The 13,223-nt window shown below is 41.3% G+C and overlaps 1 protein-coding gene across 1 annotated transcript; it reads right to left on the bottom strand.

Annotated features, from left to right (window-relative positions):
• Nucleotides 1–499: 499 nt before the first annotated feature.
• Nucleotides 500–4,682, bottom strand: LOC145446775 (uncharacterized). The gene has a single exon (XM_080325143.1). It carries the CDS (start codon nt 1,637–1,639, stop codon nt 539–541), a length of 1,101 nt encoding a protein of 366 aa, XP_080181269.1. The 5' UTR covers nt 1,640–4,682; the 3' UTR covers nt 500–538.
• Nucleotides 4,683–13,223: the final 8,541 nt, after the last annotated feature.

Raw genomic sequence — 13,223 nt, 5'->3', positions numbered from 1 at the left:
CAGCTTTTCTATTACTCAAATAGAAGTAATGTCGTGGATTCACACTCAATTACAAGTAGAAACAGCGATTTACTTTCTCTTACGTTTTTAGTTTTAAAAAGTAGATTTGTTTTAATGGTCACGTACTTTTAGTAGTTAATCAGAGGTGGCTACATTCGTAATTTTCGAAAATATATGAAGTTATCGTGACGCACAGGCTATTTAGCATAACAATGAGACTGACGAACGGGATGAGAACTTAAGCAAAAAGTATACTCTCTATATACTTTTAAAATCCTACTTTAAAAAGTACTTTATCTCCAAAACCTGCCAAGTATATGTGAAAGCAGTTAAAAAGACAAAACCTGGGCAAAAACTACTTTGATGCTCCGAAAAAATAGACGTACATCGCAACCACCTCTGAAGCTGTAGCCGCTAGCAGGTGATTCGACATTCTTTTACGAATACGTATCCTCGGGGCCACTTACGCGCATATAAAATGGACGGATCTAAAGATCTGCTCCATCGTAACGCATTTATTTACAACACCACACGGATCTCACACTTCAGATATCTTATTCGTAAACGATGTCGCTCTTTTCGAATCTGATGTTGCGATTGATTGCGGGCATGACGGGCAGAATAACGTCAGTATCCTGGTGGCGAAACCTAAAATATGCAGCATTGCTATCGCGTCTATAAATATGTTAATGTCATACAAAACTGTGTGCAGAACAAGGGGCGCTACGTCGCTCAACATAAAAGATTCAATCATAGTGAACAGAAGATCAGTTACGACAATGACAGCGGAGCTTATGACTGTTCTATTGACAGTCAATTGAATGGGGCTCGCTCCGATGTCCTTCCAGCAAAACAGCTTGCAGCAATTCACTTTTTGCGTTTCCACGACGCTTGAGTCTTTGCCGTGCGGTACAAGCTCTCCGTTGTGCGACGTCACTGGGAATCGGGCGCGTATCGCTGGGTATATGCATAGTATCAGTATCATAATTTGCGTGAAAGAACCAATAACTCCACACGCTAGAGAGTGATACGCGCGTTTCAATTGTGTGGATGATTTAACCATGCAGCCTTTAGACGGTTGAAATTCGGAGTTATCCATCAACCCGTACACTACAGATATCGCGATGAAAGCTAAGATTAGAAATACTAGCGAGAATTTGCTTACAGCGTTCATGAAAGATCCTACGTGCGTTTTTACAGACGGGTGGGTGTAAATGCGACGCTGAACCATCCAGAGCACTACGTACACTAGGAATAGGCTGACGAAATACAAAGCGGACATGATATCAAGCAGTAACTCGCAGGGAAATGACACTGATTGCGTCAAAGGCGCGTGTACGTACACCAGAGTCATCGATAATTTCGTAAGACTGAACGTAATCGCGACAAAGCATGTCGTGTAAATCATCCCGCTGTTTAAGCTTGACACCCCGCGATTTTTGGTCCAACGTCGAGTCCTTGTTCCGAACGCTATCATGCTCAGGGAGATCCAAAACGTGGCGACAATGATGAGAATCACTAATACTTCGCTCACGAGCAGTGCAGTGTCCCACGAGTCGTCGATGAAAGTGGTGGATGTTGAATAGTCAGTTGAATCGGACATTGCGGTGCTGGTATTTTCTCTACCTCTCGTATCCATGATGATGATAACAATTAAGTAAACACGTCTTCGATATTAACTTTGCAGTATCAGTATTTTACCATACAATCTGTTTTGTTCGTACAAAGAATATAGAGTGAGACAATGTAAGCAACGAGTATGTTCGCATTTAAGGTAGCACATCTGTCGAAAATGCGATTTTACAGTTTTCGCGTTTGTAATCATAACTTCTGACAGAAAGATGCAAGCCATATATTTCATATATTGCTGGAAACTTCAGGGAATTTCCTTTCCGAATGTGACATCTACTTTGAACTATAGTCATCTTAGTCATACACACCAAGGGGACAAAATCTCAGAGAGCTATGAAAATATTCGCGTCCGTGCACCAAAATTCCTAAAGTCGAATGACTTTCCAAATATTCCTCCCAAAACTGGTGGAGTAATAGTATGGGCATATGTTCACGAATTAATGGGAGGATTGTCATGACAGGCTTCCCAACGTAAAATATGATGTTTTATGTAAGCGAATCCAAAATTTTGACTTATTTCAACGTCTTTTCAGCTCTGAAAATCTTTACAGACAAAATTTTGAGAATGCGCCCTATAACTTGACGGTAGATCCCCTAAACATCCCGTGTGCAAAATTTCAGCGAAATCGGATAAGCAGGTAATGATCAGTAGAAATTGAATTATATTTTGAGAAAAAACGCGTTTGAAAAAAACAACCCAAATAGCCTGAAAAAAAACAAGGATATGAACTTGGGCATGGCATCAACGGTCGCTTTTGTTTATTACCATCAAACAGTAAACGATTTCCACCCCGGCCATTAAGTCAAAATACAAGTTGATGCTACTGAATAAATACTAGTCTGCGGTCGAGATTACTGGACCACGACTTGTACTAGAGTCATTGCGCATGACTCGACCAAGTCATATGACTCGACACATTCTATGACTTGTTTAGGTCACGTATATCACAGCCGATATATAGGCACAGAAACTATCTTTTATCTGTTCGAAAAAAGCATGTTTAGATTGAGATGGATTAGTATATTATGAATCCGAGGCCTTGGATATCAGCCAAAAATTTTACGGAAGTGTGTTGAACCTGACCTGAGCTCGATCATGAACAGTAACACCACTGGCGTAGCAACATATGCTGCCGCCCCTGGCTCTCGCCTAAAATACCGCCGCCCCCCACTCCTATAAGTAGACAGCAGCAAATTTCGACATATATTCATGTTCAAGCAGTCTTTTCAATTATAATTATTACAAATAATATGCCGCGCCTCAGCCTCACCGTCTCAACGGTAATAAGGCCAAAAATAATAGAGACAAGAAATAGCGAACGAATGTATTTCATTTTCGAGTCTTAATTAACACTTATATAAATTTACGCACAATCTGTCAATCTGACAATTATTACCAACTCAAACAGTTACTAGGACCGGTTCATCTTCACAGCTATCTGGGTCTGCTGTACTCAATCATAACCCAGAGTATAGATCACTAACCAACAGATAGATGGGTAACTTATAGTTGTCACACTTGAATACCCAGACAAGCCTACTGCTGAGACAGCGAAAAGTAGCATAATTGGTCATGGTTATCCTATTGTTGGCCAGGCCCTCCGAGCGGTTAAATTTAACAAGACTGATCTTAATCTAAAGCTATCGTTGCCCTGATTCCGGAAATACAATTAAAATGCTGGTCTGACAATCGGCATTTTTCCGAATAATCGCTCGATATAATTTCCATTATCATGGTCAATTGGTCATCGTGTTGCGGCGCTCCCATTGTTAGGAACAACCGGCCTTGACGGCAATTTACGAGTGGTACCATTGCCATTTTAACATATTCGGAATCAGCGAGACACTAGCTTTTGTTTGAGACCACTTTGATTGAATTTTAGCTTTTACGCTGCTTTTAGCCGGCTGTGTACACAGTGCCGCCTCATTTTGCCGCCCCCTAGGAGCCTGCCGCCCCTGGCGCAGAGCCAGAACCACCAAGTGGCTGCTACGCCACTGTAGTAGGGTGAACTCGGACCCGAGCCTTCACACTATGACTACAAAAACTACGAAAGTCAAATAGACCTGTGACTCGGAACCTTGTGAACTGCTTACAACCCTGTGATGAACTGAACAGTGACTTTTTCAACGCACTCAATTGCTAGTCGAAGACGGCGATGGTCAACGACTCGCTTCTCAGCCTTGAAATCCTGAATAGGCGTGCGAGCTGCAGCACATTACTAAACTCGAAACCTGTCGCCAACATTCGCACAGGAACGCTACCTCGCTAAGAGACACTGGCTGAATTAGTGAAATATCATTCGCGTCAACGACTGATGTACTGAATAAACGATCGCATACAAGTCTCGTGTTCTCACATCTGCAATCACACATTCATCTCGTTATGCACGTTCAATCCGCACGCTGTCGTGCTTATTTCACGCGGGCAATTGAAACTTTCTTCGTGACGTAGTTGTTTCGAAAGCAGTGTCATTACATAATTAAAATTTCGAATATGCCAATGGTCACACAGATACTATTATGCTGCAATACGATTTGCCAAAAGTATTATTCGTCCGCCTCGAACGATTCATGTAGTAGGGAGATCTGCCGAAGTTCTTCGTGCACGCTGATTTCGAAATGGCTTACTGTTACTACTGCTATATTCACCTAAGTCCTAAATTATTCCATACTGAAATATCAGCTCAACCAGCAATGCTCTGCTTGCCTGTCCCAAAACTTCTACATGCAAATTTTCCCAGACACTTTGATCTTTTTTCTTCGAAAAAATACGTTAGTATATAATCAATTCGAATATTTACCCCGCCTTAAATAATGCTAATACCATAACTGAATAACTTGACGACCGCATGCGACTTCTAGTTTAGATTAAATTAACCGATGGCGAAAAAACTAGAAAGTCTTTGTCAGGTATTCATACAAATGGACTGGGCAAATCTGGGCTCATCCTCGCCGCGTTGTCCGCGTATACGACGTCCGCTTATAAGCGGTGTCTTAAAAACCGCCAAGAAGTGAGCCTTGCTACAAGTCGGTAAATACGGAATCGTAATAAAGAGCAGTGTTGCCAACTCCGGATGGAAGAAAATCGCTAAAACTGGTGTCAAAAATCGCTAGATGGCGCTAAATATTGAGAAAAAAGCGCTAAAAAATAGCGCTAAATCTGCAAAAGGTGCTAAAGGTGTTAAATTGAACCATTATATCGATATATTCTCCTCAGCTATATTTTACTCGTCTGGGGCCAAAGTCACTTATCATATTTCTAGTTCATAATACGTAATAGTCATATCTAAGCGGGACAAAACGGCAGTGCATTTCGATAAAACAGATCGCTTTGCGCAACGATCGCCATACGTGAACACTGACCAGGTTTGCACTTTGCAGGCATAACCGCTCACTATATCAGCGTGCCTTACTCGATGCGTCCGTGAATACGTGATGCGATGTACCGTGGTTATGCGTTTGACTTCTTCTCTAAACTGTGTTGGAGTTGGCCTACTTGAACACGACATGCGACTTGACACACGTGTACACGACACGCGACTTGACCCGACACAACACGACATCGAAACGGGTTTGTTTGCCACTATAAGTAGAGACCTTAAGAAAATAATCCGAAGACCAGCCCGGTGTACGAAATGTAATTAATCTGGTCTTAAACGAATGCCCAGACATTGGAGCGACTTCAAAACAGCCCCCAAAGTCTAGAAATCGGCATTGATAAGAACAATCGCTGGACGAAATTGGTCATTGTTATGTTCATTGTGTTGCGGCAGTGCCATTGGAGCAATAATGCCGGTTTTCAGACTTTGAGGGCTGTTTCGGTGTGCAACTGTGCATGGTTCCATTGTCCGGACGAGATTTTATTTTGTATTTTCGAAATCACTGCGACACTATCTTTCGATCATGGCCATTGGCCAATTATATTAAATTTCAGCGTTCAGGTCGCCAGATGTAGCACTGCCAACTATGCTACTTTTAGATTACTCAGCAAGAAGAGACACTGTTTGCCCATGCGTAACCGCCAGGAGTTGCGTATCTCCTACTATCTATCGGTAGGTAGTAATCTATAATTATATATCATCGGAGTCCGCACTCCTCTCACCGGTATAGCCAATGCAGTCGTCAGCCAGAACTGATCTTTAGTGGTTATTTTCGGTAAAAAAGCGCTAAATAATCGCTAAATACTTTTTCAAAAATCGCTAGATTTATCGCTAGGCGCTAGATCCATATTTTTTGGCGCTAAACCGGATGAAAAATCGCTAGATCTGGCGCGAAAATCGCTAAATTGGCAACACTGATAAAGAGTGTCGGCCTGCTGTAAAATGACCAATGTAGTCGAAACACCAGGAATATCAAATACCAACAACAGCGACATTGTGCGTGTGACGTCACAACAACCGACCCAATCAGAGCAATTCAAACGTAAACCAGCCGTCGGAAGAGAATGATCTGCCTGTGGGCTGTGTCATTTTCGCGTTCTGGGTGTAGCTTTGTGGAGCTCAGATGTCTAAACGTTGTGTTATTTATGATCAGCTAGCATCAGTGCAGTCTTTTGCGGTTTGATTTCACGCGTTAATACCAGACAGCGACGGTAGTAACGTCACTTTACGATGCACTACCGCCACTCCTAGCTGCTTGTTGTAATGGTGACGAATATGCGCGATTTCGATGTTCTATGTGTAACTTTATAGATATCCCTGATTCCTGTAAATAATATCCAGTGCATTATTACAGACCACGCACAGTTAATAAAAACAGAGATTATAAATAAGTCTACACTTATTTAACACCAGTCGTCATGCAACCGCCCACTTGTCACATACACGGCGTAGGGGAAATACATGAGTTTGTCAGTAAACAGGAGGTAATTCACTCAAGAAATCATAATGTGCTTATTGCCAACCGTCTGGTCTCGCATCCGCTGTGTTATGACGTCGCGAATTTCAATACCACGCTAAAATTAGTCCAAGTTCTTTGAGACTATCCAACAACTCTTAATATTTTGCGGTGCATACATGGACGTCTAATTTAGGCAACTATACATATCGATGCAAAGCATATTGCACCATTCTCATACCACGCCTGCTTCGTACTACATTCACACTCATTACCAATTTAGCACATTGCCTCTCAACAGTAAATTCAACACCAAAGGACGAACCCTCCTCTTTACTACATGTGGAATAATATATACAAGTAGCTTACCTCCGTGTACTGAGAAAAGTGGGTTAGCGGTTAATAGCATATTTCGAGGGAGCTGCGGAAACGATACTATTTCATGACACTCGAATTGTATCAATAATCGAATGACTGACAGAACGACGGTGAATCATATTGTCTAATGACCAAATGTCTCTTTACTCAATAGGCCCCAGTGACAGAGCTTCAGCGACACGGAATAAGAAGGAACCACGCACGACAACAAACAACCTTGGCCTGCTCACTGTATGCGACAGAACGGTGTAACCGGCACACACTAGTTGATACGAACATAAGACAAAGTGATATTTCGTGACGTCAGTATTCCGAGAATAGCCGTTCATATCCAAGACGTGCATGCGCCTGACTGACTGCACGCGCGATCTGTTAATCGACTGCCGGCTCATCATCTTGACTCGGGAATATCAGAAACTTACGTGCTCGCGGAGACGTGTTTCCGTGTGGTTTCAGCATCAAATTACAGCAACTCCTCAGCGTAGCCACGAGATGCATGAGCAACCCTTATGTCTGGTTTTCATGAAAATGTTACAGGATAACTGTATAGTGTGAAACGAGCCAAGCCTGATGTACAGACATCTGTCATTCTCATACTTATGAGGATTTGATATGAATTGAACTTAGCTTTTGTTGTGCTTCTCTCTGTTCGCAATTTAATTCAATTTCCGAGTTTTTCGCGAATTCAGTAATTAGAATTCTACTCTAATTCGGAAGAAACTATGTAGCTATGATTCTAATACCAATCTAATTCGGAAAGTCTGACAATTGTTCAACTCTGGTACGAACGAGCGTAGGTGTCGTACTTTCCCATAATATGCGGAATATTATCCCACAGAGCAAACTTGAAATAATTCAGTCAACACGTTGATACTTTCTTCGCTGCACTCTATAGCGGATTCACTGATGCTACTAGGATGAATTACCTAATCCCGAGATACGCACCCTGGTTTACAGAACTGAATTGAAAACACCCTGGCTCGCGTTTCCGTCGATTGAGAATTGAACCTGTATTGTGTACTCCTGAAATGAATTACATCAGCAATCATTAGTCCTCGTGATGCTAGCAACTGCTGCCACATAAATGTATGAAATTTACATGGCACTCCTATAGCCTGTGTTTTGCACAATACGACAGGAGCATAATGTGACAATTACTTGAATCGAAACCATCACGAGACTATATATCCGCGAGTCTTGGCATGAGATACGAGCACCGACTTCAATATCATGCGAGAAATGCTGATAAATTCTCAGAAAATATTTCCTGTTTACCTAGAACTGGAATATCTGAAACTAGATACCTATAGTTCGAGCCTTGGTGTAGGAATAATAGCATTCACAAGAACAAACTCATAAGGTTGCAAATTTCATATATTCCGGATGCCCATCAAAAACTTCACTTCGCTGCGGAAACAGAAAACGCTACATGCTAACGAAATACAAAAACACCGAGCAGCAACGTGACAATGAAGTTTTGCAACGTGATAAACCGGACTCGATAGTGAACGTGTGTATGCGATAGTCGACGATCATGTCCACATTAAAGTCGAAATAAAAGCAATTTTTAACTAAATTTTTACTAGTCCGTCCTCAAGATTACCGGACCACCATCTGACTTATCGATCTCGCCTTCCGTGACATGTCACCCCATTTTTGTCGCTTGCTTTTTTCTACGCTATCTTCTTTTACTTTTCATTCAGTGTGCATGCCTCCTCTTTACATCGCCTAGGCCAAGGTGGGTGTCTGATTCCAAAGACTACTCCAAGTCGTTTCGCGACCTTCCTATCTTTTCATTGTATGGCAATTTTGTGTTGCATTGAACTGATAAAAATTGCTAATAAACCGAACCGAAACTAGAACTAGAACTACTCCCTTTCAAAACTCGTAACTATAGAGCTAAAACCCTTTAAAACCCGGTAGTTAGCTGACCACCAACCTACTAGATTGTTAGTTTGTGCAAGTTTACAAAATCGAACGCTTTTAGCGACGACGGACTATCAACCTGACGCAGCGCGTGTGGCCTGAATTATGACGTCTCCGGATTCATTCAGCATATCGAGCTGTTCCCAAGTGCATATGCAATAAATCTTGGAAAACTGCTGATTCATTCACTTTATACAGTGCATAAGTGTCCTGATACATATTTTCAATTTCAGCTAACGGCAACAACAACAGCACGCTTCTTTACCCCTGCATGCAATGATTGACTTGTTACTCAGTTGAGTTAGAGTATAATGCAGCATTGATTCGGCGCACACTGCACACATGCAGCGGACGTTCTTATACTGGTCGTCTTTAAGGGTTATTCTTATATCTCAAGTCTGTCGTATGGCTGTTACTTCCTGAAAATTCGATACCACTGCAGGTTTCTGCTGTAAGAATCACCGCGTTGAAAATCAGGAAGCGTCGAAACGTCAATCTCTCGCTGAGGGAGCCTTTCAATTATCGTAGTATCCATCAAGATGTATTGTGAATCGCAGTTTCATTTTCGAGCTTCCGTCTGCTTTTGGCATTTGCTGAGTCGCGAGTAATGCTATTGACAAAGTTAAGCAGCACGTGCTTACTTGCTTAGTAATGCACACTGCACAGTGGCAATGATACGCAATTAGGCCTCCGTTAGGGATGATATCGTGTACCCGTATAAAATAACATGATAGCAATCAAACTTGCGCAACAAAACTTTCAGCTTTCCTAAATCACAATACAATTTGAATTATAGATATGCAGTTTTCTTTCCAAATCAATTTTAAATTAGAATTATAGCTACACGCAGGTTTCTTTCCAAATTAGATCAGAAGCAGAATGAACATCAAAATTGGATGAAGTTCAGTTCATACCAAATCACAGTTCATTCTCGTAAGCATGGGAATGGCAAATCTATGAACCACTTCGCTCGTTTCGCATTATACAGTTCTGTTGTTGCATATACAGGAAAACCAGAAATTGGATCAGAATTAGAGCATAAAAAATGTAACAAATTAGATTAGAATTAGATATCTGACATTTCGCTCTAATAATTCTTATTAGACAACTAGAAATATGTAGTTGTCCGAATCTGAGAGAAATCTTGTGCGCGAAACAAATTCTTTCGTTTGTTCGAAACCCATGATTTGTAAGTATACAATGTATACTATACAGTATACATGTATTAATAACCAAGACTGCTGTTTCGCAAACGTACGTCATTGTTTGGTGGACCGGTGCTTCAATAAACAAATGACAGGCGAAGGGAATTTACGTTGAGAACTGATACGATACTGACGTATCGGAAACATTCATATTGCATATAAATAGCGTGTTATTGATGAATTACTCGTCTAATGACGATTAAACTTGGATCCCGAACCATGTCATAACTTTGAGACTATGTTATTTTGCGGCAAAATCTGATATTTCTCGACATCGAAATGTGATATACTTAACCTATAACTAAAAATTAGAAATAGTAACCCCACATAAACTACACTTATTATTAACAATGAAACTACATACCGAGTGAAAGACTAGCACATACTTGTCCTTTTAGACGCAATGAAAGATATAAAGGAGAGGTAGCGACTGGGAACAGTCTTTCAACGAAACACCCGCCATGGCCCGAGAAGTAAACTCTTCTCGTATTCATAAATCAACAGGGCTCAGGTGAAGAACCTCTCACTAGGAATATTTGCATGATTAAAGAAGCCATTAGTCAGGGCGATAAATAGATAGGGAGAGTTGACCACGACCGATATAATTCTACGGAGATTGGTAGTGGTCCGACATACCTGTCGCGCTATAATCCTGGTTAACCATCAGACTGTATGAGTTCAGTCATTAACCATCACACTGCTAAATCAAATGATTATAATATCGTTTCTAGTGCGATGAGCAAGATGCTCTTCGGACTTTTAATTTTCAAATTAGACGCTGGAGCGAAATGCCAGTAATGTAATTCTAATCTAATTTGTGATATTTTCTGGGCTCTAATTTCAATTAATTCTGATCTCTTGTCATTCTGAAAATGCTGCAGGAGAACGTGAAACGACCCAAGCTGACATATCGATCTCGCTTTCCGTCATATGCCACCTCGTTTTGTCGCTTGTCTTTTACGAATGCCTCCTCTTTACATCGCCTATAGGCCCAGGTGGGTATATCTGATTTCAGAGACGACCCAAGTCGTTTCGTCACCTTCCTATCTTTTTGATTGCATCGCAGTCTTGTGGTGTTTTGAGTTGATCAAAATTCATGATAAAATGAAATAACGCTTGGTGTGCAGGCATTTTCCATTCTGGTGCTTATGAAAATGAACTTTTATTTGATATGATATGATATGATATGAATTGAACTTTATTTTTATTGTATTTCTTACTAATTCAATTTCCAAGTCTTTGCGAATACAGTTTGGATCATATCTGCAAAAGCTTAAAATTCTCCAGTCGTCCAATGATGCCTTCCTGAACGAGAGATATGACTGAAACAGTGTTTAACCATAGTGTCCTATATGGTGTCGACACAGGCAAATCTCACGCCTCAGTGAAATTGTATCACGTCACAATTTCCATTTGGCTACAGGCAATTTGACGGTCATTTTTGACCGGCTTGCCGAGCATTAAATTTGGTAAAACGGGTGTCAATCGAAAGCTGACTCTGCACTGACTACGAAAATATAAATTGTATTCGCTCGTGGCCCTGGAACTCCCACAATCAGCCTCGAATTTTTCATTGTTAAGGAGATTGGCATTGGGACGCAACAATGCTGAACAATGCTGTCTAGCTCTTTTTCTCTTGAGCTACTCTCTCGTTTCGCCAGACAGCATTATTGCGTCTCAATGCCAATCTTCATAACAATGAAAAATTCGAGACTGATTGTGGGAGTTCCAGGGCCACGAGCGGAATAAAATTTATATTTTCGTAATCAGTGCAGAATCAGCTTTCGATTGATACCCGTTTTACCAAATTTAATGCTCGGCAAGCCGGTCAAAAATGACCGTTAAATTGCCTGCAGCCAAATGGAAATTGTGACGTGATACAATTTCACTGAGGCGTGAGATTTGCCTGTGTCGACACCACATAGGACACTATGGTTTAACGCTACGACTCAACATTGCAAGATGTCGAAAGGCGGGAAGAATTAATTGCCAATTTGCAATTCGTGAACGATTAACTCTAAAAATTGACGGGACTCTCCCTAAACTGAATCTCAATTAGTAATATGCAGCAGAGACGTGATTTTGCAAACACATGATACTGTGGTTTTGATGTTGCAGCTTTAGCCTTTAAAACATTCATGACACTTTTTATCATAGAGCACTGGATCGCACAGCGTTCCTGTTTCATTCACTTGGCCTATAATGAGAGCGGCGCGTGACTAATTGAAAACGAAAATACATTCTTCTGTTTTCATTATGAAGCAATATATAATGCTCGAAAGATTAATTGGTCTATCGTGCGCAATGCCATGAACTCGATGATACTTGATAGCACACCGCTCAAATGGTACATTTTCGGTTCAAGCCGCTGCTAAGGAATCAATCTGACTTTCTGTTACCACTAGATGGTGATATCTATTTACAACCCCGAGGACTATCATAGCAATGATCCCTGAGTAATATCTAAATGCGCACAAGCGCTCAGTTCAAATCAGTTCGTTTTATTTTATTCAGCAATTACCGGCTGTAGCGCATTATCATCATCATTGGTTTATTAGCAATTTTATCAGTTCAATATACCACAAAAATGCGATACAATGAAAAGACAGGAAGAAATCGAAGCGACTTGGAGTAGTCTATGGAATCAGACATCCACCTTGGCCTAGGCCAGTGGTTCCAAACCTTTTTCGACTCATCGCCCCCTTTTCAAGCTCAACGCCGGTCATCGCCCCCCAGATTTCGTGAACCGAAAAATTGGTATACAATCTGTAATCATCGGCGGGTTGACTAAAAAAAAGTCAACTTTTCGGCTCGATGTCGAAATTTACACATTTGCAACTAAATTTCCTAGGGTTGACTAAGAAAATAAAAAGGGCATCTGTCTGACTTGACTCCAATATAGCCGTTTTAACGCGTCATCGCCCCCTATCGCCTCCTTCGCTATTTTCGCCCCCTGTCGCCCCTTTGTCCATTTTCGCCGCCTTATCGCCCCCTTCGTTCTTTTCGCCCCCCTAGACCGCCAAACCACCCCTGAGGGCGATATCGCCCACGTTGGGAACCACTGGCCTAGGCGATGTAAAGGGGAGGCATGCACACTGAATGAAAGTAAAGAAGATAATATAGAAAAAGAAATCGGCAAGAAATAGGGTGGCATGTCATGGGAAGCGAGATCGATAGGTCAGTCGTGGTCCGGTGATCTTGAGGATGGACTGTATTTATTTAGTAGTAATTGCTTGTATTTCGACT

This window comes from Botryllus schlosseri, chromosome 9 (assembly GCF_051294905.1).
Source record: "Botryllus schlosseri isolate E-star chromosome 9, Bs_hap1, whole genome shotgun sequence".
NCBI lineage: Eukaryota > Metazoa > Chordata > Ascidiacea > Stolidobranchia > Styelidae > Botryllus > Botryllus schlosseri.
Note: the sequence above shows the minus strand (reverse complement) of the source record. Positions and strands in the feature narration are given on the sequence as shown.

What these genes read in the sequence shown, in the direction of transcription:
- LOC145446775 (XM_080325143.1), bottom strand. Translation starts at nt 1,639, where the DNA reads ATGGATACGAGAGGTAGAGAAAATACCAGCACCGCAATGTCCGATTCA.